The 26,201-nt window shown below is 58.0% G+C and overlaps 1 protein-coding gene across 1 annotated transcript; it reads left to right on the top strand.

Annotated features, from left to right (window-relative positions):
• The first annotated feature begins 1,436 nt into the window (after positions 1-1,436).
• Positions 1,437-22,415, top strand: KIF21B (kinesin family member 21B). Its single transcript, XM_082701967.1, has 20 exons — positions 1,437-1,568; positions 2,060-2,128; positions 2,503-2,735; positions 3,104-3,251; positions 3,496-3,690; positions 3,793-3,894; positions 5,031-5,196; positions 5,401-5,452; positions 5,641-5,698; positions 6,397-6,602; positions 6,684-6,758; positions 8,418-8,531; positions 10,449-10,487; positions 12,436-12,572; positions 13,485-13,665; positions 14,812-14,976; positions 15,296-15,413; positions 16,288-16,458; positions 17,000-17,199; positions 18,318-22,415. Exons 1-20 carry the CDS (start codon positions 1,470-1,472, stop codon positions 18,370-18,372), a joined length of 2,583 nt encoding a protein of 860 aa, XP_082558093.1. The 5' UTR covers positions 1,437-1,469; the 3' UTR covers positions 18,373-22,415.
• The last annotated feature ends 3,786 nt before the right edge of the window (positions 22,416-26,201 follow it).

Genomic DNA, 26,201 nt, shown 5'->3' with positions numbered 1-26,201 from the left:
GGGGGCGAGGGGCAGGGGGGCGGTAGGGGTCCCTGGGTCTAATAATAACAGTAATCACCACTGTTCTCATGCTGACTGTGGCCAGCCTCTAGGCTAGTCGCCTAATGTGCATGAGCGTAGGTACTAAAGTCCTGAGGAGGACCTCATGAACGAGGTCCTGTTATTATTCCCATTTTGTGCATGGGAAAGGGAGCCATGCGACTTTGGGCGGATGGCTCTCCATCTAGGGGAACACAGCTCCTCCCCAGGAAGCCTTTGACCCCTGACCCCAGCAGATACCACCATCTCAGGTCAGGCTTGGGCTGCCCTGCTCAGTGCCCATCCTTGGGGAAAATACTCATTCTGGACCCTGAAGACCCAGCAGCAGCAGCAAGCCCTCCTCCTCTCTGTAGATTCACCCCTGCAGAGCCTGCTCTCTCAGAGAGAAGCCAACCACCCCTCCCCCCAGCCCCTTTCGAGCCTTGCCTCCCTCCCTCTCAGGCCATTTCCTCTCAAGACTGTCTTCAGGGCAGGGCAGGCTGGTGATATTTCTGGTGATGTCTGAGGCCTCAGTGGCAGAAGGATCGACATCCGCGTGACTCTCATTTCCCTGTTACTTGGAAAGTTGTCTAAAACCCTGTGTGCACTGCACTGTCATGCTTTAGGCCCCAGGACGTGGCAGGAGGGGACCCCAGGTACATGGCTCTCTAGCCGGTCAAGTTGTCTCAGGCTACACCAAGGGTGCGCTCTGTGCCTTTGCCACAGCTCTGATGACTCCAGGTCCAGAATTCCTATGCTTGATCACTGGTTTTGCTCTGAACTGGCAGGCTGTCTTCTGTGGAGCTATAGTAAGAGCTAGACTGGGGGCAGGGGCAAAATGACCTGGGCCAAAAGTCTGACCGTTCATGCCCAGCTTTATGACTCTAAGTCATTTGTCTCTCTGAGGTTCATTTCCTTGTTTATAAAACGAGAATGGTAATGCCTCACTCATGTGACCGTCACAAGAACAATGCTTGGTGTATAGCATGTTTTTGATAAATGGTGGGGGCTTTTATTGTGACTGCGAGCCTGGCCCTAGAATGTGGCTTGGACTCTCACCTCATCCCTGTCTCCTGCTCAGCTATCCATGGGACAGAGGGCAGTGCTGCCTCGAGCATCCCCAGACTGGTCCTCGAACAGCCAAACCCAGGAAGGTGGCTCAGGGAGGAGGCCACTGGGGGCCGTGACATTTGAAAGTGGGGGTCAGGGTTAAACTTTGCAGAGTGGTCACACCTGCACATCTGGGGTGCCCAGGCACTTGGCAGCTTCAGCGCACATGGAGGAGTGGGAGCAGACTCCTCACTCCAGACCCCTGAGCCCCAAACCAGTGTGGCCTGGCCGGCTGTCGCCCCTGCCCAGCATCCTCAGAGCCAGGCCTCCCTGGAGGCTGTGGGTCCCCACTGCCCAGCGCGCCTCACCCCCACCACCCCTGCCCGTCCCAGGTGGCCCTGATGAAGCAAATGCGTGAGGAGCAGCAGCGGCGGCGGCTGGTGGAGACTAAGAGGAACCGGGAGATTGCTCAGCTCAAGAAGGAACAGCGGCGACAGGAGGTGAGGGGCAGCCCTTGGGGACCGCTACCTCCCTGTGTGCCTGGCTGCTTCTCAGCTCCCATGACCCTGAGCAGTAACAGTCACACTTGCAGTAGGACGTAGCCTAGCATGGGAGGGAACCTGCACGGCAGGCTCCTGGTCCGCCCTCTCTAGTGCAGGGTGGGGAGTGGGGAGACTCAAGCCCCAGAGAGGGCAGGCCCTTGCCCAGGTCACCAGCAAGCCAGAGCTAGGACTGTGCAGCTCCTGTCCCTGAGCCCGCTGGTCACGGGTTCCCTGCCATGGTGTGGATGAGATCTTGAGGGAATTCCCTGCTCCCAGAGAATGGTTTGTGTGGTGACCTCTGCAATGGGGGCCAGACTTGGGGTCACATATGATCAATAAATTCAGGCTAAACGAGAATCCGCCCAAAAGCCAGGCTTTCGCCTACAGAGCTGGGCAGACCAGGCCGTGGGGCCTAAGTGTGGATGCCAACTCCTTTCCCTTATCCATAGTTTCAGATCCGAGCGCTCGAGTCCCAGAAGCGGCAGCAGGAAATTGTCCTGAGGAGGAAAACCCAGGAGGTGAGCGAGACACGGCTCCCTTTCTCCTGAGTTCTTCTGGAGTCGGGAGGGGACGATCCCACCGGGGTCTCTGGCTCTCCCTTGTCACTCAGCACACACAGGGGAGCAGAGCCTGCGTGAGGCCCGTCACAAGGGCCTTACTCAACAAGAGGGCTGCGGCATGAAGGCAGGCTACAGGCTCTGGTCCCAGAGGCCTGAGACCTTAATGAGAAAGGTAGAAGTCTCTCGTGTTCATTTCACACCAGATTGCCCTTGGCTGTCTCTCAGTCTCTAGCTCAGGCGAGGACAGAGCCTTCTCTTGGACTCATTCTATCTGGCAACCCCCAGTCCAGAGCCACTCCCCTCTCACTGGGTTCCTCTGTTCTCTGCCCCAGGTTTCTGCACTGAGGCGCCTGGCCAAGCCCATGTCCGAGCGGGTGGCGGGGCGTGCTGGACTGAAGCCTCCCATGCTGGACTCGGGGGCTGAGGTGTCAGCCAGCACCACATCATCTGAGGCTGAATCAGGGGCCCGCTCCGTCTCCAGCATCGTGCGCCAGTGGAACCGCCAAATCAACCACTTCTTGGGGGACCACCCCGCACCTGCTGTCAACGGTACCCGCCCTGCTAGGTGAGGTGGACAGTCAGGGCCAGGGGGAGGCGAGCCTGGGGGAAGTGGGGGTCCTGTGATGGGTCCCCACCGCTGTCAGCTATGGGGTTGGGGGGTGCGGGGTGCCCGTGGAGTTACAGAGCTTGAGTATGCTCCTAACCAGGTGGGTAGGGGGTTGGGGAAATAAGGAATAGGGATTAAAGAGTACACTTATGCTAAAAAAAAAAAAATGATAAAATACAACAAGATGATTTTAAAAATGCATTTTCCCCCCAAAGAACATGTCATTAACAGTGTTAAATGACCAAATGCATACAGAAAACCTGAAAGAGAAAGAAAACTATAAAAGGGAGTCTTCCCAACCAATTCCCTTTGCGTCTGTCTCCCAGAAAGAAGTTCCAGAAGAAGGGGGCCAGCCAGAGCTTCAGTAAGGCTGCAAGGCTCAAGTGGCAGTCCCTGGAACGGAGGATTATTGACATCGTCATGCAGAGGATGACCATTGTCAACCTAGAGGCTGACATGGAGCGGCTCATCAAGGTGGGCCTGAGCACAGGGGTCCCCGGGCTCCTGCCTCTGCTTCCTTCCCATCTCCCCTCCGCCTGTCCTCTGCCACTTCTGATGTCTCTGGCTCCTCAGACCGCCTCGTCCCCTTTCCACCCACTCCTTGTGCCTGCTCTGGAATCCTGAGGTGCAGGGGGCACCCAGGGACCCGGCCTGAAGGGAACCGTGGGCAGAGCTGGGCAGCAGCGAACCTGAAGCTTTTCCATCACCCTCCCTGCAGAAAAGGGAGGAGCTGTTCCTCCTGCAGGAGGCGCTGCGGAGGAAGCGGGAACGGCTGCAGGCTGAGAGCCCGGAGGAAGAGAAGGGCCTGCAGGAGCTGGCCGAGGAGATTGAGGTGCTGGCGGCCAACATCGACTATATCAACGACAGCATCACCGACTGCCAGGCCACCATCGTGCAGCTGGAGGAGACCAAGGTGCCCACGGGGCCTGGCCTGGCGGCTGGGGAGGAGGCAGGAGGGACAACGGGGCGTTGGGGGCAGTTTCGGTGACAGGGGATCTCTGCCTCTCCGTCTTAGGAGGAGCTGGACTCCACGGACACATCCGTGGTCATCAGCTCCTGTTCCCTGGCCGAAGCCCGCCTCCTGCTGGACAACTTCCTCAAGGCATCCATCGACAAGGTGGGCCAGCTGCTCTCCTCCGGGAGGTGGGGGGGCATGGGAGCTGCAGTCCCAGCATCTCTGTCATCCCCCTCTCGTGGGGAGGTACACAGGCCTGGCTCCTGAGCCATCACTTACAGGCTAGAGCAAGCTGCTTCACTCCCATCCCCTGATTCCCAGGCTCTCAAACCGGGGGCGAGGACAGCACCAAGCTCCTGGCTTGCTGTGTGCCTTTCACAAGGTGACGCGTGCTTGGGGCTTGGCGCGTGCTTTGTGATGCCGTTCACAAAGCAGGCCCTCCCTTAGAAATGACCCTCATGTCTGGTCCAGGGGCATCCCCAGCAGGGCTCGGGCATGTTGGGAGAAGTGTGTATGCCAGGGCTGGGGCAGCAGGAAGCAGAAAGCCCCCCGTTCCCATCAGATGGGCTCTCTCCCCGACAGAGAGCTGGCTGGAGGATGGGCCACCTTCCTGCTGGGGCCTGTGGTCTTTGAGGACAGACACCGCCCAGTATCCACGCAGCATAACTCTGGCGAGGGGCCGGGGAGACGTCCCCTGTCTGCGGGAAGCTCCCAGCTCTCCTCCAGGTTACAGGGGACTGAGTTCCTCTGGGGGGCTGCTTGATGAAGTACCACAGACCGGGGCACCAAACAGCACAGACTGATTTTCTCGGTTCTGAGCTGGAAGTCCACAGTTAAGGGCGCCAGCAGGACTAGTTGCCTCTGAGGCTTTCTCCTTGGCTTGTAAAAGGACTCCCTTCCCGCTTCATGCTGTGTTCCCTTTGTGTGCGCCTGCGTCCTGACTTCTTCCAAGGCCACCCTAAAAACCCCATTTTAACAGAATTATCTCTCTCAAGACCCTCTCTCCAAATATAGTCACTTGTCCGGGGTACTGGGGGTTAGAGGGTCAACATAGGAATTTGGGAGGGTGGGGACATAGTTCAGCCCATAACAAGGAAGTGTAGCCTAATGCGACCTCCACCAGCCTGTGGATGTGAGTAAAGTTAAGGGGAGTTAGTCCGGCTCTGGGGCAGGCACGGGGGGTGATGTCGGGGCAGGGCACCCCTGTTGTGTCTTGGGAGCAGATTGAGGGTGGTGATGAGGGTCCCCAGGATTCCAGGCTGGGGAGGGTAAACACAGGCCTATCTCCTTGCCCGCAGGGGCTGCAAGTGGCACAGAAGGAGGCCCAGATCCGGCTGCTGGAGGGGCGGCTGAGGCAGACCGACATAGCAGGCTCCTCTCAGAACCACCTGCTCCTGGACGCCCTGCGAGAGAAGGCGGAGGCGCACCCCGAGCTGCAGGCCCTCATCAACAACGTGCAACAGGGTACGGCGGCTGTGGGCAAGGCCTTGAAGCTCCGGCCTTCTCCCAGGGTGGCCTAGCTCGAACCCCTGGGGGGGGGGGACCCTCACCGCCCCCAGAACTCCCTCAGGAGCCCCAGCCTGATGCTAGTGGATGAGATATGGGAGGGAGGCCATCCCCCCTCCCCTCACTCTGTTGGGGCCTCTCAACCCTCCTCTCCTCCCCCAGAGAACGGCTACGCCAGCACGGATGAGGAGATCTCCGAGTTCTCCGAGGGGAGGTGAGTTTCTAAGTTGGGAGGGAGCGGTTGGCTCACAGCATGAACCTGGGGCTGGTCGGGGGGCTGCGGGTTGCCATAGGGTCCCAGGGCTAGGCCTATCTGGGGGCTCCTTGGAACCCAGGACCTAAGGCTCAGAGAGCCAGTGCGTAAGCTCTCAGGAGCCTGAACTCCCTCTGCTTCTTCCTTAGCTTCTCCCAGTCATTCACCATGAAAGGTTCCACCAGTCATGATGATTTCAAGTTCAAGGTGAGCGCCACTGCCTCAGGGCCTGGTCTCCCCCTTCCTGTGGCTCTGCCCTCACGCCCCAGCCCTGACTCAGTATTGCCTCCAGCTGGGAGGAATTGGGAGGTCCCCAGATGAGTAACTGGTGACAACCCATTCTTTTTGAGGTAGGTGGAAGGTGGGAGAGGTGGAGGGGGTCACTGCCCAGTGATGTCACAGGAGCCAGAGGCCCTGCTTTCAGAAATCTCCCCATTCCTGCCCAAGACTCTGTCTCATGCTCTGGGTCAAAGACTAAGTCTAGACCTTTAGTTATTCTGCATGCAGATTACTGATTCAACAGCATGGGAGTCAGCACCCACCAACGAGGGATCAGTTACTAGTCTGAACTAAGGAACAGGATTTATTAAACAGAGAAGGGGGGAGCTGCATACAGGGAACAATGAATTGTGCATAGTTTTTTGGATAAGCTGATTCGGTGGTGATTAGCAAAGAGGTCATTCTGGGCATTCTGTTATGTGCAGAGTCTGGATAAGGGTCGTAAAACCCATTTAGTGCTTTGGCTTCTCTAGAAGCCTTGAGAGAGGGTCTCTGGGTGCTACTCACCTGGCTCTTCCTTTGGTGGTTCTACCGTAGGCCAAAAGGCATTATTTCCTTTGTTAGAATTCTCCCAGCCCCCCTTTATGTTTGGGCAACTTGGTTCACCCCAGTCCTTCCATTCCCAGGGTGAGCCCAAACTGTCTGCCCAAATGAAGGCTGTGTCAGCTGAGTGCCTGGGTCCCCCGCTGGATAGCTCCACCAAGAACATCACCAAGTCCCTGGCCTCCCTTGTTGAGATCAAAGAGGACGGAGTCGGCCTCTCCGTCCGAGACCCGTACTACCGAGACAAGGTCTCGCGCACCATCAGCCTGCCCAGCAGAGGCAGTACTTTGTAAGGAGGGGAGCCCGGGGTATGGGTCAGCAGGGTGGGCAGGGAGTCAGGTCTAGGCCTCATGGGACCCTTCTGTTCTAGCCCCCGGCAGTCTCGAGGCACGGAGACATCCCCTCTGACCCGAAGGAAGTCATATGACCGAGGGCAGCCCATTAGGTGAGAGCTCATTTCCGAACCTACACCAGAGTCCCGGCCGTCGCGGGGTGCGTGAGTCACTGTGATGGTCTACTCTGGAGGTCGTCATGCAAACTTGAATCTGGGCCAATCTCACTAAGTCATTCCGCTGTCCCTAATGGTCCCTTCCCCATCCTACCAGGCGTGGGATTAGCAAACATAATCTCCATAAGCACCTTGAACCGGACGGCTAAGCCCGCTGCCAGTGGGCTGATGCGGGCTCAATGCTGGTGGCTCTGCAGTCATTGTCCTGAAGTGCTTCAGCTCATGATAAGGGCTCCTTGGGAGGTCTCAGCCCTTTCTAAGGTCTTGTCATGCTGAGGTCTCACGTGAGCTTTCTAAGGTCTTGTCACGTGAGAGTCACGTAGATGTTTAAAGAAAAACCGGGAGATGATTGCAAAATAGTGGACAAGTCTCTAATTGGTCTGGGACCTGCAGAGCTTCTACAGGTCACCAGGTGATCTCTAGATCACCCGCCTCTGGTCCATGCACTGATTTTTGGAGAGGTCTGATGGCTTTCTCCAGGTCCCACAACTAGGTAGTAGCAGAGCAGGGGATCAAGATGACCTCTTGCCACCCGACCAGGTAGGTGACCGGAGCACTTGCTCAGGCTCCCAGCCTTCCCGTCTGTCCAAAGCCTGAGCAGATGCCCATGCTGGTGGCTTGTGGTGGGGCCTTTGGCAGGTAGATGGATGGGTGATAACCATCCCTTCACCTGTGCATTCCGAGAACACACTTAGGTGGCAGTCAGAGGGACTTAGGCCAAACTCATGAAGACTCTTCAAAGGAAGGGAGGGTTTAGGCCAAAGCTGATGACAACTTTCCAAAGAGAGGGATGTTCTGCTGCTGGAATGGGGCAGGGCAGTGAAGTCTTCGACTCTCCCCTGATGACACAGTGAATCCTCCGTATTCCCCTCGATTCACTTAGGTTCTTCCGAGCACCGTGAACACTGAATCAGCCTCTGCTCCTGGGGAAATGCAGGGTTGGGTTCCTGACCACTTCTGGTCACAATATTTCACCAGCCAATCAACGCAGACCTTTGCTTCATGTGTGTTTCTGTTTAAAGTCAGCTTAGTTAATACATATTGTTGGTTCCTTAACATTGAACTTGTAACCAACAGCATCATAACTCGCCCTGAATGAAGCTTGTGTAACATGTGTATTTTCTCCGTAAGACACAGTACACCCTGCCTGTGCTTAGACACGTGCCAGGCAGCCCGTCCGCACTATGCTTTGGGGGCGTTTTAAACCATGAGTCACCAACGAAAAGCACAAAAATGCAAAAAACATGGCCCTAAATAGACCACAGGGAAGGCCACAGGCAGGCAGAGAAGCGCCTCATTTGACCTCCACTGGGAACACGTGGGGACGTGGATTTTTTGCTGCTCTGCTTGCTGTCTGGGAATGACCCCCAAAGCAGTTCGAGAGCTCATTTGGGGTCACTAATACACTATAACGAGCAGGTGAATTCCCAAGTGTGGCATCCTTGAATAATGACGACGGGCGGTTTGCTGGGCTCTGGGATCACTGCACAGCCAGCCCCGCCCCGCGGGCCTTCCAAACTGGACAGTAGGTGGTGCTGGACGCTGTGGGCCAGGGCTGCGCTCACTGACAGATGCCGCTCTGTCCCCGCCCCCCAGGTCCACAGATGTGGGATTCACGCCCCCTTCATCCCCTCCTACTCGGCCCCGCAACGACCGGAATGTCTTCTCTCGTCTCACCAGTAATCAGAGCCAAGGCTCAGCACTGGACAAGTAAGAGCCAGGGCAGGCCGGGGAAGGTGCGGAGGAGGTGGGCTGGTCCTTGCCGCAGGCGGGTCCGGGGCAGCCGGGCGGCTCCTGACCATGCTGTCCCAGCGCCTCCAAGAGATGAGGCTCTGGCGCTCCTCCGGGCATCTCCGTCCTTTCTGTTCTATCTGCGGACCCTTCCTTTCCCCCAGCATGCTGTGACCTCAGGAGAGGGCAAGACGGAGGCCACAGGGACGGGGGGCAGTCAGTGGGGCTGTGCGTGCAGATCTGGCCACCCGTGGGGACTCACTCACTGCGCCTTGAGTCCTCCTCCGCTGACGCTTGCATTCTTCTCTAAAGCCCCTTCCTTAGAACTTCAGCCACTCTCTTCCTGCTGCCTGTGCTCAGACGAGGCCCAGGGGCCCTTCTGTCCCCGCAGAAAGGGACCCCCAATTGCTTTCCTGCGGCAGGTTCAGCCCAGCTATAAATCCAGCTCCGGTGGGGCCGTTGGGACTCTGGCGAGTAGGGCCGGGGCGAGGGGTGGTCCCGCATTTAGGGGGTTTTCAAATGTGTGATTCATGTGGACCACAGATCAGCCGTGAGCACTGTTTTCCCTGTTTCACAGAAGAGGAAACGAAGCTTAGAGAGGCCTGAGGATATTCCTGTACAGAGTAGAGGACTTGGGCCCAGAATCCAGGGCTACTGCTGCTGCTGCTGCTTCTTTTTTTTTTTTTTAAAGACTTATTTATTTGAGAGGGAAAGAGAGAGAGAATGAGAGGAGAGAGGTCAGCGGGAGAAGCAGACTCCCTGCTGAGCAGAGAGCCCAATGCGGGACTCGATCCTGGGACTCCTGGATCATGACCTGAGCTGAAGACAGTCGCCCAACCAACTGAGCCAGCCAGGCGCCCCCAGAACCCGGGGCTTCTGACATCCTCCATCATCTGTTCCAAATAATGGGACTCTGCTCTGTGTTGGGGGGGATCCTAGCCTTCGTGTGCCTGGCTCCGTGCTCCCTACACTCTGGACCCCCGTCTGGCTCCTCCCATCTCTGCAGCCTCTGAGAGGGCTCCTCTCTTGGCTCCCTAAAAGCTTCGCCAGCCTGGCAGGGAGGAGGGGTACAGTGCTGTTGTTCCGGGGAGCCCAGGCTAGGAAGTGTTATTTCCTGCACCTGGCACCTGACATCAGCCCTTCCGCACAGAAACACCCCTTGTTGGGTCAAAATACTGCTCCTTCCCCAGACCCGCTTTTGCTCAGTTCCCATTTCGGGAGGCGGGTACCAAACCTGGACCACACCAGCCACCTCCCCACCACACGTTTGCAATCAACAGGCCCCTTTTCCAGAAGCACTGACATGGGACTCGGGTCCGTCCAGCCTGGCGGTCTTGCAGACCTTGGTCCTATCTGGTGGGCCAGGTCTTAGGGCCCATGTGTGGTGCAGGCCTGGCTCCTAGGTGTAGCCCAGTGGGTTCGCTGGGGCAGTGGGCTTTGTGAATTAGTAAGTCCCTGAGGAATGGCTGCAAGAGGCCAGCTCCCAGGGAGAGGTAGCAGCAAGCATGGCTTCGTCTGGCCTCAGGCATGGAGGAGCATTGCTAGGGCAAAGCAGAGAGTCCCCAGCTCGAACAATGGGGTAGCCAGGGGCTTGGAACCAGCAAACGGCCCGCAAGCTGAGATGTCTCTCCAGAGTGTGGGGCTGGCCCTCCCATAGCTCCCATGGTCCCCTCCTCACTCCTGCCCTGGTAGCAGAGGGACCCCCCCCCCCACCCCGGCGACCCGCCCCTCCCCACCTCCTCTCCTGCTGTCCCTTAGTGCCCTGACCCCTGCCTCTCCCCGCTGCCCTTGAAGAGCATAACCCGCCCTCTGACCCCCCACGCTGCTGCTGCCTCTGCCATCCCTTCGTGTGTTTTCCTCTCTCCCCTAATCCAGCTAATTTTCTGCCCTCCCCAGGTCTGATGACAGCGACTCCTCTTTGTCGGAGGTCCTGAGGTACACACACAATGTCTCCCGTGTTGGCTCCCCAGCTCTCACTCTCTCCTCTCCCCTCTCTGCCTTTTGCCGCACCGCCCTCCTGCCTGCACACCCCCCGTCCTCAGCATGCCGCCCTCCTCCCTGGCCTGCCTCCTCCCTATCCCCCTCCACCCGTGGTTCCTCCCTCTCAGGGTCGCTGCGTGGCCTCATACTGGCCAGGCCCGGCTGGAGCTGGGGGCTTGGGGAGGGGGGCATATTTGCTTGCCACAGGTGCTGTTCTCTTCTTGTCTCCTGGGCAGGCACGGGGAAAGCCTGGGAGCCTGGGGTGGGCCGGGGCTGGGACTGAGTGCTGCTGAGGGCTTGGGGGAGGGGCAGGGGTGTAGACAACCCTGGGGCCTGCAGGGCCCAGCTGGCCGGGTGTTGGTGGCTGTCTCCAGCATCCCTGTGATTTGCTCAGCTTGTGCCCGGTGAGGTGTGCTCTTCAGCTCCTCTGAGAGGAGCACCAAGGGAGCCTGCTGCCCACACCTCCTGGCACATGACCTAGGACTGCCAGGAGACCTCCTCCCTTCCCAGCTTTTGGGGTGCCCAGGGGACAGTTTCCCCAGCGCCCCCAGCACAGCACCACACAACAAGGAGCACTTCCTGGGACCTGGTGGGCCTGAGCTCCTGACCGGCCGGTGGTCAGCGCTAGGCTCTGAGCTCCCTCCAGCTCGCCCAGAGCACCCCCTGCTCACCACGCCTCCTGGCCTGCAAGCCTGCCTGCGGGGGGGCAAGGCTTTGCCATGACCAGAAGCTAGCCAGCCTCCCAGCCTCTCTCAGTGATGAGGGTTATCCTGGTGACATACTTCCCATAGCGGTCTGGGCTCTTTCCACAGCCACACAGCTGGGCTCAAACCAGGGTTGAAAGCAGGGAGCTGGGCCAGCTTGGGGGCTGGTCACTTGTGACACCTGTCTGGCAGCTGGCCCTCTGACCGCTGTCCTCGTGGGGGGCGTGGCTGCGGCCATGGGGGCTGTGAGAGGCACTACGGCTGGAACACGGCTCATTACAGCAGGCCATGGGCCACATGGCGTCACTGGGAGGAACAGCATTGTCTTTGGGAAGGAACTAGAACATATTTTCAGACCTGCACATAATTCGGCCAGGGCCTCATTCCCAAAGACGCTCACTCAGAAAAGATCACTCTCCAGAACCTCCAGGAGGCTGGCTTTTAACAAAACGCTCCTGCCTGCCAAGGGGGTGCTCGTGCTCCCTCCCAGACTGTGGATGGGGAGCGAGGCGCTGCTCCCCCAGGTGCATATGGCCTCATTCCCCAGGGACCCTGGACATCCCTAACTCAGAGCTCAGCTGGGGCACCCTAGAGGGATTTTGGCCTTTGTAAATGACAGTCACAGGTCTGACTCTGCAGGTCCCAAAGGGACTGGAGCGTGGGTGGGAGTGAACGTGTGTCTCTGCTTGGGAGGGGCCGGCCCCAGAAGAAGTCACTGACAGAGGGCTGTCCTGGCACCACCGAGGTGCTGGGAGGTGGACAGCCTAAGCACCATCACAGCCCGCACCCCTCGCCGCAACCTGGGTTAACTGTAGCAGCGTGCGGCCACTGTCTAGCCCTCGGGCCTCTGGGGCCTGCACGCATTTAGGCCTCAGGATCTGGGTCAGGCAGGCATCAGATGGGAGCTCCCCCTGGGCAGTGTCCATGTCTCCTCCTTCCACCCACGGCTCGTTCCCCTAGGCATGCTCAGGGCTGTGACTGACAGGTTCTCGTCCAGACCAGCCCTCCCTGTCCCCACAGGCTGTCCCCAGCTCTCAGACATCAATGGATCAACGGCATTGGGCTTGAGTCTCAGGGGTTGCCTTCATCCGCCCTAGTCCCCTGTTGGTTCTGTCCCCCTCTTACCTGCATACCTCACTCGGCCTGGCCTCAGACTCCCTGGCTGACAGGTGCACCCTTTCTCCCTCTCTCCTGGGAAGGGGCGTCATCACCCCCGTTGGAGGAGCCAAGGGTGCAAGGACGGCCCCACTGCAGTGTGTCTCCATGGCCGAGGGCCACACCAGGCCCATCCTCTGCCTAGACGCCACAGATGAGCTACTGTTCACAGGATCCAAAGGTGGGTGGAACCCAGACTGACCAGTAAGATTATGGTCTCACCCATCCCTGCTTCCTGTGCTAGAGTGGGCTGTGAAGATGAAAACCCAGAGCCCCCGTGAGTTGAGGATGTGGGCTCAGCTTGTCTACTACCTTGTCTCATGGCTCTTACTTTGGCTCACGGCTTCCCATCTGGGTTCCCCCAACCAAGCCTTCCCTCATAGCTGACCCTGGTCTCCATCCAGCACTTTCTTCCAAACCTTCCTCAGAAACTTCAGGAAGGCTTTTCAGGTGCCCCATCTTGTCTGCTCATCCCAGTCCCTCAACACTACTATCCTCCACCGATGTCTACCCCAGCACTTCCAGCTAAGAAATCCCTATGACCCCTCAAAGTCATGATTACTTAGTCTCAGCAACAAAATCAGAAAAATTTGACCAGCAGAAAGGACAGCTCTGCAGTAGACATGCTACTGGAAAGACAACTATATCTTTATTTGCAAGGCGAGAGGGGGCCGACCGTCATTCTGGGTATGGTTGATTGATTCCAGGTTCTCCCCCTCAAAGGTGCTTGCCACTTGTCCCTTAACTTTGTCAGCTATTAGCAGTTGTAGGAACAGACAGCAGAAGCTGAAGAATTTCATTTTAGCCCAGGTACTTTGGCAATACACGCAGAGAACTCTGGTGTCTGCAGAGTTTGCTTGAGAAACCCGGGTCTGAAGCTCCGACCAGCTCCTCTCCTGAGTCTCTCTGCACACACACGCAGCACTCGGGTCCCGGCGCATCTTCCTGTCCCTCGGACATGAGGCCCCTCCCCCTCGAAGTCTCTGGACTGTCTTCCCCACCCGCCACAACCCCTGTGGGTGGGGAGAGTGCATTACTGGGCCCCTGCTAACTGGTGTCTGTCGTCCCGTGGCTCTCTCCCTGCCTCCCGCAGACCGCAGCTGTAAGATGTGGAACTTGGTCACAGGCCAGGAGATCGCGGCCCTGAAGGGCCACCCCAACAACGTGGTGTCCCTCAAGTACTGTAGCCACTCCGGGCTTGTGTTCTCCGTGTCAGCCTCCTACATCAAGGTGTGGGACATCCGGGACTCGGCCAAGTGCATCCGGACCCTCACGTAGGTACTCCCCGAGCTGGCCCTTGGTGGTGGGCTGGGTACCTGTGCCCAGCCCATGTGACCTACTCAATACAGCCCGGTCTGGCCAGATGAGCGCAGAGGCCCTTAGGGGACTCGACCTGACTCTGAGGGACAAGGTGGGGGTCCCTGGGATGGGGAACAGAGTCTGGGGCAGCAGCCTGGGTGAGTCTTAGGCCTGCTTGGACCCCGTGCTCCATCTCAGCCTCCCAGGCCCTGGGCTGAGCTGGGAATCCCCCTGTGAGCCCAGTCAGGGAGCTGGGAACCTGCGTGGGGACAGCAGGCGGCTGTTGGCTGACCGCCGCCTTGCTGGCCACCTTTCTGCGTCAGTGGGCCTCCCGAGCCTGTTCTCAGCCCTGCCCCTGACAGTCTCAGGCTGATGGACATGTGGGAGATGGAAGTGAGACGAGGGCCCCTGCAGAACCAAACTGTCCCAGCGGGAGCCATTCTTCATCCTGGCGTTGCCGTTATAAGCCATCATCTGTTCTTTAACTTGATCTTTAAAAGAGAGTAAACACGGGATTCCGAGGGCGGCGAAGCTCCCTGAGACTGTACTGGTGCATGTGGGTCACCATGCGTTGGTCCAGACCCACGGCGCGTCCTCGTGTCACCTGTGGCCCGCAGTGACGATGCTGTGTCAGGGTGGGCTCACCACTGTAACAAAGGCCCCCCTCTGCTGGGGATGATGATGAGGGGGGCTGTGCATGTGGGGGACAGGGCAATAGGGGAAACCATCCCCTTCAGTTTTGCTGTGATCCTGTAACTGCTCTAAAAAAAATAGTCTTTTATTTTAAAAAAAAAAAACTGAAGAAGCAGAGTTTGGAATGGGTGTAATCACCTCTCTCTACAGAGGAGGAAACTGGGACTCAGAGAGATTAAGTGGCTTCCACAAGCCCCGTTCAGGGACAGGGACTTTTCTGCTGGCCATGGAGAGGCGCTGCCACCCTTGGTCTCTCCCTCGTCAGACCAGAAACTTCCAGGAGGAGTTTGACTCCCCTCCGTCAGCCAGAGGAGGCTTCCGGGAAGAGCTGGGGTATCAGGCCTGGTCTGAGTGAGGTTTGAGAGCTTTCCTGGCTTGTGTGGATAGACCACTTTGATCTCTGACCTTGCCATCCTCGCTCACGGCAGGTCCTCTGGCCAGGTGACCTCTGGGGACGCCTGTGCCGCCGCATCCACCCGTGCGATCACCAGTGCTCAGGGGGAGCATCAGATCAACCAGATCGCCCTCAGCCCCTCAGGCACCATGCTGTATGCCGCCTCGGGCAACGCCGTCCGCATCTGGGAGCTGAGCAGGTCAGGGGGAGGTGGGGTGTGCCGCGGAGGACCCCCGGGTCTTTACTATGGGCACCACCCATTGGGGCTGGCAGAACCCCGTGCTGCTCTATCCCACCAGCTGCTGGGCTTGGGTCTCTGCTCTGAGATACGGGATCCTTGTCCTCCGAGGCCCCCAGGACACCGGGCAGCTGATGTCTGGGTTCTTGGTCTTGCATTTTGGGAGGGAGAGTGCCCTGGCTGACCAACTCACTCCAGGACAGACCTCCCCACCAGCCCCCACAAGCTAGGGCTCCCTCTGATCCATGTCCCCCCACTGGCGGGCCTCTGTCCACTGCAGGTTCCAGCCGGTTGGCAAGCTGACTGGCCACATCGGCCCTGTGATGTGCCTGACCGTCACCCAGACCGCCAGCCAGCACGACCTGGTGGTGACCGGCTCCAAGGACCACTATGTGAAGGTACCTGAGACGGCCTCCCCATTCCTCCTGCCCTCCCCCACCCCTTCCCTCTGGGGCCTTGCAAGCCCTCATGAAAAATAATGAGACCGCTGGGGATTTTTGCTGAAGAAATCACCCCAAAGAGGCAAGGAGGTGTGTGCAGAAAGTAGATGCAGCGCTATTTTGTAAGTGGTGCGGAACTGAAAGTGACCCAGATGTCTAAGGCTGGAATAGCAGTCACGTCGGTTAGGGAAAAGCCGTGGAACAGGCTGTAGTGCGTCTACCGAACTAAGAAAATGCGAACAGAACACAAAGGACAGCTAACAACACTAATTTTGTTTGCTCGCCAATTATGTCATTGCACACCAGGGGTACACAGTCAGAAACTGGGAAGCAGAGGGTGGTTGGTATGATCATGTTTTATTCCAAGGGCAAGTAATATTATGTATAATATTTAAAGTTTAAATATTATAATATTTAAATTTTAATTTATTTTTTTATTTTAAATTAAAATTTTTTAAAAATTTTAAATTTAATTTTTAAAATTTTAAATTTAAATTAAATTTTAAAAACTTAACTTAAAAATAAAAGAAATCGAAAAGGACATTCACACCCCAAAGCCACCTTTCTCCATAAGAGCTACTTGTTGAGCTGTGGGGTCACCCCCTGCGTTCACCTATTAACCAGTCTGCCCCAGTCCCCTTGGGAAGGGTCAAGACTCAAGCCTTCAGAGTCCTCTATCCCTGCAAGAGGCGGTGCCCCTCCAGCAGCCCTCTTCTGTTGGGGAAGCTCCTCTCCCCCAGGGCCACTGGGTCTGCCGGCTCCTGGGGACCACCGTGCTGTGTGAGATTGGGCAGGTGCTCCTGGCATGCCCTACCGGTCTTTCTTCCCACAGATGTTCGAGTTGGGTGAGTGTGTGACGGGCACCATTGGTCCCACGCACAACTTTGAACCCCCACACTATGACGGTATCGAGTGTCTTGCCATCCAGGGAGATGTCCTATTCAGTGGCTCCCGGGACAATGGCATCAAGAAGTGGGACCTAGAGCAGCAGGAGCTCATTCAGGTGCAGTGGGCGGAAGGGGAGGGGTGGGCTAGGGTGAGGCCATTCCCCAGTCCAGGCAGGGCCTTGGGGACCTAGGAGCTCCCCGAGCCTGCCTGTTCTCCACCCTCTTCCCCTTTGTATCCACTCCCCCGCCTCCCCTGTCCTCTACTCCTCCCTGTCCTCTACTCTCCCGTGTGCAGCTGCTTTTAAGAAAGGGGCTGCTCTTAGCCCCTAGGTTTGACTTGAAAGCTCAGCCACTCACTGTGTTCCCTTTCTTGGAGCATTGACCCCTGAGAGGGCTGAAGGGTTCTCCACCAGTGCCTGATCTTAAGTTTGCCTTGGAGTGGGAGGCCAAAGGACCTATCTCGGGGCCCCTACAATCCCCAGCATGGGCTCACCTGGCCCACCTCTTGGATGGGGCTGCTAGCCTGCCTGGCCAGGGACCCCACGGGCAGAGGGGAGCCCGGTGACCGCAGTGTCCTCTGCCAGCTTCTTCCCACTCTACGGGCTTCTCCCCCCTCAGCACTGCCCCCAAGCCTCACTGGTTCTGCTCCTCCCGCAGCAAATCCCCAATGCACACAAGGACTGGGTGTGTGCCCTGGCCTTTGTCCCGGGCCGCCCCATGCTACTGAGCGCCTGCCGCGCGGGCGTCATCAAGGTCTGGAACGTGGACAACTTCACGCCCATTGGTGAGATCAGGGGCCACGACAGCCCCATCAATGCCATCTGCACCAATGCCAAGCACATCTTCACTGCTTCCAGGTGGGTGCCAGGCAGAGAGGTCTGCGTGCGTTCCCCGCCCCTCTCCCTGGTGTGGGCAGGGCAAGATGGGGGGCCTCGGAGCCCCTGCGGTTGTCCCAACAGACTCGGTTCCTGGAGCAGACCCCCACGGCGCCCGCTAGCCTCTGCTAGCCCTCCAGGAGTGCCCACCAGGGGCAGGGGAGCAGGAAGGTGCTGGGCCCCAGGTCAGGACTCACCCACTTGCCTTCAAGCCTTTCCCACCCCGCCCACAGCAGCCCCCGCCCGGCTGTCAGACCACAGAGCAGCTGTCTGCCACCCCCTCCCCCACCCCAGACCCGCCTCTCTCCTGCCCCAGCTCTGGTCCCCATCCCGGGGATGCCCAGGCCTCTGGCCCACCGGGGAGCTCCTCAGAGGGGTCTCGTCTTTTTCCTTCACGTCCGACCATGTCCCTTCTCTCCCCTCTCTCCCTCCCCATCTCCTCCTGTCTCTCTCTCTCTCTCTCTGCCTCTCTACCTCTCTCCCCCAACAGTGACTGCCGGGTAAAGGTGTGGAATTACGTCCCCGGACTCACCCCCTGCCTTCCTCGCCGAGTCCTGGCCATAAAGGGCCGAGCCACCACCCTGCCCTGACCCTCCCCTCCCGCCTCCTCTGTCACTCGCCCCTCTTTCCTCTTCCCTCTCTTTCTCCACTTCGGTCTGAGCTGCTTCTCAACGGTATGAGATTGTTTTACTCCTCCTCCCTACGCTCCCTCCACGCCCTGCCCGGCCCAGAGTGAACACCCCGCCTGCTGCTCTTCTCCCGCCCTCCTCCGAGCATGACTAGTGGGGCAGACCCCAGGAGAGGGGTGCCAGGTGGCAGAAGGCAGAGGGGGAGAACCCAGGCCTGGGCCAAACAAAACAACACCAACGAAAACCCATGAGGAGAATTCTGTTGGGGACTTGGAGACCCCAGGCCCTCTCCCTCTGCCCAGCAGCCCCCCACCTCCACCCCTGCAGTCTGCCCTCCTCCTCGGCGATGCTTGCCCCTGGGCCCCAGCCACATGTGGGGAGTTTGGAGAAGCCGGCCCATGCTTTACTTTGGGGGTCACCAGCCAGGCCCGCTTTAAGAGCTGACCAGTCTCTCTCTGTCCTCCACCCCAGCGACCTGACGGTGAAGTTCTGGAGCGTGCGGCGGTTACCCCGCGGGCCACACTAGGAGCGCGCAGCTGAGCTCACCCCGGCTGCTTTTCCGAGGACGGCTCCCAGACCCTCGGCCCCCCACCCCCACCCCGGCAGCCTGGACAGCACAGAAGGGAAGCTGTGGTCTGACGGGGCCAACTGCCCTGGGGACAGAGGGTGTGGGCCTCGGGTATGGCCCCTCTCCTGCTCTCCTGCCTCTCCCTTGACCTTCCTACAGGATACTATTCCCCTTGCCTCTTAGGGGAGAGAGAGAGGCTGAGGAGGAATTTAAGCTGTGAAGCCAAAGGGCATTTTCCCGTCTCCTCTCTCTCCCTGCAGCCCCTCGGGCTCCCCTTGCCCTCCCTCTGGCCACATTCTCTCCTGCTGAGCTGGCCGAGCCCTTCCTTAACCTCTGGCCCAGTCATGGGGACCTGTAGGGGGAGGCGAAGCAGCCCCAGCCCCTGCCGTGCCCCCTGATGAACAGGCCTCCCCTTCTGTCCCCTAATCCAGCCTCTGGAGCCACTGCACCTGCCTCTGAGCCCAAAATGATAGTCCTCAGGTAACCATGGAAACCAGGTGTTGGCAGCTGGTCCCTGCAGCTGACCCTTAGCCCCTTGGCCACCAACAGCTATTTCCTGTTGTTGACCCCAGCCATCCCTTGGGGTCCCTTTCCAATGGGGCCAAGGTAGAGCTGCTAGAAAAATTCCTCTGGGGAGATGGTCAGAAATACTTCCGCTATTTATTTTATTTTATTTTATTTTTTTGCGGTTGCCTCCTGGAAACTGACTTGAAGTTTCTCCCCCAAATGTTCTTTTCCTCAGCACTCGGGGGCCAGGAATCCAAAGGGAATCCGCCCGACCAGCCCTCCAGGGCCACCTCCTCTGTTCGCTTTGCAGCTCGGGCCCGTCCCAGACTTTACCCCCAGGGACCATTCTAGTGCACCCCTGACCTCTAGGCCGCCTGACGCTTCAGTGCCTTCCTCCACCCCGGGGCCTGGCCCCCATGCTGGGCAGCCTTACACCAGCCATGCCCGCGGCACCACATGTGTCTTTGCACTAGCGGGGTCCCGTGCCCGCTGCCCCCAGAAGGCAGGGGAGCTCCACCCCACAGCCCAGGGCCAGGGGCCCCCCTTCCCAGAGTCCTGTGTGGGCCACGTAGGAAGCAGCTCAGAGGATCGTGTCTACCAGGGGGTGGCTTGGATGGTGAGGATGGCCCAGCCCCGTCCCCAGCTCACCTGTGTTTTCACCCCGACAGGGACGGGAGTCCTTCTGGACTTTCTCTCTGGTTATTCAGGAGACACGTTTTCAAGCCTTAAAACTGGCATGGGGCAAGAGACCCTCCTGTTTTAGATTAGCAGCGAAGAAGAAATTCATTGAGTTCCTTTTTGCCTTGGGGCTGTGGGCTCACGGCTCTGGGGATGTGGTTAAATCCGTGTTCCAGCGCCCCCTGTTGGGACAATTCTGAATTTACAGGACCGGGCCTTGGGAGGCGTCCCAAGACATCCCTCCGCCCCAACCTGTCCACAGTGGTTTCTCCAGTGCTTAACGGGTCCTGTGCTTCCTCTCCTCGGTCTGGGAGTCAGGAGCCCCGACTCTCTTCAGAGATAATGCGGTGACTATTAGACCTTCCAGAGGTGGCTCTGTGTTTGACCTCTGTGACCCTGCGTATTTGGCCAGGTGATCAGAGCCCCCTCTGTGCGGCCCTGGTGGGGCACACAGGGCAGAGGAGGCCCTCCTAGCAGCAAAAGGGAAAAACCCCTGCGGGGCCTGAATCCCCAGCCCTGCTTCCCCGCTGTGCTGGGAGGTCCCTGCCTGCCCCAGTGGTGGAGTCTGAGTAAGCTCGTGTGTGCAAGAAGCGCCCACCCCGGAGCCTGTCCTCCTGGAGCCTGGGACAGTCCGCCTGCACCCCGGAAGTCCCTCCTCCTCCAGCCAGCGCAGGGGGCCGCGGCTGCTCCCTCGGCCACGTGGAAGCAGGCGCCTCTTCCCTTCCCATCCTTCTCCCCACCTGATCGGAAAGCTTCAACCTTGCAACCTGTAAGAAAGACTCCATCTGCATGACTGTTTACAAACCGTAGAAACACAAAAGACTGTGCTGCCCCCACGGGCCGGGGCGGCCCCAGCCCAGAACGGTACTGTAGCTGCAAAGGGGCCCGTTCTTGCGCGAGACATGACCTTAGGGCCTGCGAGAGGTGCTCAGCAGCATTGCCTACTTCCTGCTGTTTCTGTTGGGTCAGCTACCTCATGGCAGGCCGGCTCTGCTGTCCTGGCGACTATCATTGACTCTAAACTTGAAGTCCCTCGGGAGCCCTGAGTCCTTCTGAAATCTGTGCTCCAAGAGCTCAGAGTCTCTGTCTATTCCTCCAGGGATGTCCAAGGTACATAGTCAGGGGGCAGGCCCCCAGCGTTCTAAAGGTTGGAAGCACAAAATGGTTGTGGTTTGAGCACAAATAGCAGGGCTGGTGGTGGGTGGCCTGGGCAGACCTGGGACCAGGGGAGCTCACCCAGCTTGGTTCTGTCTGCAGTTATACTGAGTATGTCTGCATCTGCGTGGGCATTTCCTCGCTCAGGCCAGGGCTCAGCCCAGGGCTTGTCCTGCTTCTGGGGGGCGGCTCGTCCTACTCCTTACTTTGCCCATCTGCAGACCTGAGTCGGGGCCAATACCAGCCCAGCCACAGCAGAAGGCCCAGGAGTTAGCTCCCTCTCTCTTGACCCCACACCCCAAGTCTTTAAATGCCTGAGCCCACGCTGGATCCCAGCCCTGTTGAGCCTAAGGAGCCCAGAGCCACATTCCCTGTCCCCGGGGCTGGGCCCCCCTCGAATGCTTTTGAAGCTGACCGTCTTTGGGCCTTCTGGGCACAGTCCTGGAATTCTAAGTATTAATCAGTTCAGTGTTTGCTGTCACTTGAGTAGCCGATCCCTCCATGACAGCCACAGTTCTCCAAGGTAGCATCTGGAGTTGCCTTTGGAGATTGCCAAGGAAAGGCACACCCAAGCCTTTGAGGTGGTCAGGGTACCCCAGTGGGTCTGGGAAGGGCCATCTGCGGATCTGGGAGTGGTTTGCCTACCCCCCTCCCACCACTACAGCTCCAGCCCTCACTTGTCCTGCCCTGGTCCTGCCCTGCTGCCCGCCTGGGGCGGTGTCACCTGGGCAGAGGGCAAGCTAAAGCACAAAGTCATTGTAGGGAAGACCGTGGCGGGGACTTTCTCACGCCACCCACTGTAGTGGTGACGTGGGCAGGCTGTGGCTCTGGAGTTAGAAGTGGCCCGCTCTCTCCCCTCACATACACCAGCCCAGCTCCCCGGGGCATCTTCTGATGCAATCTGGGTGGGTGTGGGTGCAGCCCCCGGCGTGTCCAGCCCCAGCCTGAGCCCAGCATCTTCACCATCATGTGGGGGGCGGGCAGGGCCTGCCCTGCGAAGGGGGCAATTTCTCCCTGCGCCCCTGGGGCCTGAACGTGTGGCATCTGTCTGTTTGCCATCCCAAACAGGAAACTGCTTCCCGCTCTCTTAGCTTAGCCCATTGTCCTGGCCCAGCCTCAGGAGCTGGGGCCTGGCCAGTGGCCCCACAGGCCTCCATGGGCCTGGCCCTACTTTCCTGGCTCCCAGGATCCCTCACTGCCCTCTTAGGAGCAAGGACAGAATCGACAAGGAAAATTCCGTTTTCTAGGGCATCTTCGTTCTAGTCCCCACACCCTGCCCAGCCCCCACACTCCAGCGAGCCCCCAACCCTTCTCATACCCAGTCCAGTTTTTTGAACCCTTGTCCCGAGGGCTTTGCAGGGAAGTGGGAACTACTCCAAGAAGAGCCAAGGGTCAGAGAAGACCCCTGAAGTGAAGGGCCCCGCCCTGCCTACCAGCTCTTTTCTAGGGATCACCCCCTGCCCAGGCTGCAGGGTCTCGTTTGGCTTATGCCCTCCTCGCTATGCGGCTATAGCACAAGATGTAAATATGTTTTGTACCTCTGCCAATGACTGTACATAGTGTATGAAAGTTATTTAAGCCCTCATGCTGTACATTTCCGTTCCTAGACTGGACGTGTGTGTTCTAAGAAGTTGTCATAAATAAAACCCGAATGACCATTATCTGTCGTGGTGTGTCCCCTGAGAGCTGCCAGCTTTGGGCTGGTGGCCCCTCTCTGGGGTGGGGGGGGTTGGTGCTGGGGCAGGTGGGGTGGGCCTCTGGGGCTGGGTCCAGCCTGAGGAGACTCCTGGGCTGTGAGTGTGGAGCTTGCCCAACAAGAAAGCCGTGTTGAGAGTGTTGCCTTCCCTGCAGACTCTGCTGTCTCCTGGGACAGGTACGTGAGCTGGAAGAGGGCCCCAGCACTTAATGAGCACCTACTGTATTCCAAGCACTGTTTCAGGCATCTTTCCCTGGATCTTCACTCCCTCTGTGTGATCTGTGTTTTGGAAATGGGCAAAGTCTCAGAAAGGAAGGGACATGTTCAGGGTCAGCCCTAGGGAGACCAAAGCCATGACTGGAAGCCCGACGTGCCCGGCCACAGCACTGGTCTTCTTGCACGAACACAGCCAGCACCTTTTCCAGAGCCCGGAGGACACCGTGTGTGATGCATTCAAGATGTAGGTCCTTCCGGTGCCACGTAGTGTATTTGGCCCATTCCCACTATTTTTCAGGAATCTGTGGCTCCCACATAATTTTATTTTACTTTTTTAAAGATTTTATTTATTTATTTGGCAGACGGAGATCACAAGTAGGCAGAGAGGCAGGCAGAAAGAGACGGAGAAGCAGGCTCTCTGCTCAGCAGGGCTCGATCCCAGGACCCTGGGATCATGACCCAAGCTGAAGGCAGAGGCTTTAACCCACTGAGCCACCCAGGCACCCTCCCCCATAATTTTAGATTGTGCTTCATTCAGAAGTCAGTGTCCCGGAGGCACCAGTGTCCCAGCGTTAGCTCTGTATGCACATATCCCGTTTGTCCAGTTTCGCTCTCAAGAAAAGATTTTTATTTATTTATTTATTTTTAAAAATATTTTATTTGTTTATTTGACAGAGAGGCATCGAGAGAGGGAACACAAGCAGAGGGAGTGGGAGAGGGAGAAGCAGGCTCCCCACTGAGCAGGGAGCCCAGTGTGGGGCTCGATCCTAGGACCCTGGGATCAGGACTGAGCCAAAGGCAGATGCCCAACAACTGAGCTCCCTAGGCACCCCTCAAGAAAACATGTTTAATAAAAGTTTTATGAAGATATAATTTCTGTACCATAAAGCCCACCGTCTTTTCTTTTTTAGGCTAATGATTTTATTCTGCCTCGTTCCGTATCCCCTCAGGTGCTGACCAGCCACTGAACGAGTGCATGTGTGAGTAAGAGAAGGAAAGAGTGGGCATGTTTGGGGGCGGTGAGTTGTGAAATGTCACTAAATAGCTCATCGAAGTTTTCCTGTAGGGAAGCGGTCACCCTCCCTTTTGATAACCCCAGCTCATGTCCCCAGATCCCAGAGATTCCGGCCCATCCTTGAGCATTGTGCCTCTGGGGGACCCTCAGAAGCCAGGACCACCTTGAAAGCATTTACTTCCTGATTTTTATAATGTGAAGACAATAGGGTCTCTCTCTGCTGTGTTTTCCAAATATGAAACCAAGTTTCACTGTCAACCTGCACAGTCATTGCTGTTTAGCTAGACCTACAGCTCTTGGCTGTGGACAGGGGGCCCAGCCTGTGAGATCCGTGGGAGGCAGACCATCATGGGCTGGAGACGGGAGGGCTCCGAGGGAGGCTGAGAGGCTCCTAGTCCTCAAACAGAAGGGTCTTAGCAACTGAAAGGGGGCCCTGATCCTCGGAGGGGGACGCAGGTGGGCAGAGTTGCCCTAATCCCCCCCCCCCCAGGCCCTCCAGCAGGTGCTGGAGCTTCCCTGCCCTGGGAAGCGAGGGTGGCTTCTGAGGGCAGTTGTTTTTGGCTGGTTGACTGAGCCTTACCTATACCCGCTCTCCCTGCCCCACCCTCCCGCCTGGTCTGGTCCCACGCCTGCTCCCCACAGGCCCTTCTTTTACATAGGATCCCACCCTACGGGACAGGGCCCATGGCTGACCGTGAGAAGTGACAGTTGGGCGTGACCAGCTGCAGGCGTGTGGGGTGTGTGAGTAAAAACCAGAAAATAGTGTCCCGGGAGCTGTTGACCTTGTCAAGAGCAGGACCCTGGGCTGCACTCCAGCCGGCTGGTTCTACCCCTGGTGCCCCTCCCCTTGCCTCGCAGGTTTGCCACAGAAGGTGGTTTTTCCAAACTCAGGTCACCCTGTGTCTTGAAGATGCCAAAGCCTTGAGCGGTAGGGAGGCAGGAACACCCGGTTAAAGGACCTTGTTCTTTTGTTCTTTTGTAAGATTTGTTTTTTTTTCCCCAAGTTATCATAGTGATATCTGCTTATTACAGGAAATTTGGAAACAGAACAATGTGAAGGAGAGAAATTAGACTGTAATAGCCCCTCTCAGAATCTGATGGGAGTCATTTCACTGTCAATCCGGGTGGCATCATCAAAGACGGTTCTTCCCAGCCCTCTCGCTCAGTTTACAAATGAGAGGAGCGGAGGCCCAGAGAAGACAGCAGACTTGGCCATGTTCCTTCCAGGACAGAGATTCCTTCCCCCACGTGGTCTCTTCCCATCGTGCCTCTTAAGCTTGGCTTGACCAACGTGAGCGGGGTGATCTGTGCGGGGATCCAGAACAGTCTCCGAAGTGGGTCCAATCCCGACATATTGACCTGGTTGTGCTTCGGAGGGCAGGGAAGGGACCATGCGCCCACCACTGTCCTGTGCTCTTCCCCACTCACGTCCATGGCGAGGCCCCCAGCTGCTGATGGGGGACCCAGAGACCAGGCTGAGGGGAGTGCATGAGCAGCGGCTTCTGGCCAATGCAGACCTCCGTGTGGGCTGGAGCGTCACCTGCCGTGAGGAGTGTGTGTGCGGGTCCAAGAGGCACTGGCTGCGGCCCCCAGTGGACATAACACTGAGGATCGTGGCGGCCCGGAAAGGGAGGCGTGCGGGGGCAGAGAGAGTGAATGAGGGGAGGACTCCACACGTTCCTGGGGCGGGGGGTTCGATGCAGGCAACAGGCTGGGCACTGCAGGGCAAGAGCCCAAGGGAGCCTCCTTCACCATGGCCCTCACTCCGTCCCAAGTCAGAGCACGTTTGACCGTGGGGGAGCCTACCTTTCAGGACATTGGTTACTGTCCCTGTCCCCCCAGCTTTGGGGCCTGGCTGACTCCAAAGGCAGGTGGGGGTGGGCATGGGGGCATGGGAGCAGCAAATAAGCCTGTGCAGATCTGAGGGTAAACTTCCAGGACTGTCCGAGGGCCCCCGGGTTAGACAGATTCCAACAGAAGCCCCGGGAGAGAGTGAGCTCCCAGCTCAGCCGCCGGAGTGGGAGGAGGAAACCTCTGGCTCTCCGGACACACGGGACCGAGTTTCTGATGTCCCCACCCAAATGCTGTCACCCGGGCTGTGGTCTCGGCTGCGCAAAGGGACAACCACACGGGTGTTTTTGCAGAACCGCCCTGTTCCTGATGCGTGGTATCCAAACTCTCTGATCTCCCGGGATATTTTATGAGCCAACTAATGCCCTCCCGCCCAGCGCCACTGAGGTCTAGAACACCTCCCATGTCCCAGCATGCCCTTTCCTCCCAGTCTGTAGCTCAAGCTGATGGCCAGCGTCTCCACGCTTCAGCCTCCCATCACCTGGCCACGTGGGCGAAGGGCATGGTGGGGGCCGCAGAGCTGGGAGAGGCCAGCCTGGACCAGATGGTTGCCGCCAAGGAGGCAGCCCATGGCGAATGGTTTGCCCCGCAGAACAAAGTGGAAAGGCCAGGAGACACCAACTCCACGGAAGTTCATGCTTCTTCCTTTTATTACAAAGGGTCTGCGGG

Source organism: Mustela nivalis (assembly GCF_964662115.1).
Source record: "Mustela nivalis genome assembly, chromosome: 16".
Taxonomy (NCBI): Eukaryota; Metazoa; Chordata; class Mammalia; order Carnivora; family Mustelidae; genus Mustela; species Mustela nivalis.
The sequence above is the reverse complement of the archived record's forward strand: the minus strand, read 5'-3'. Positions and strand labels throughout refer to the sequence as shown.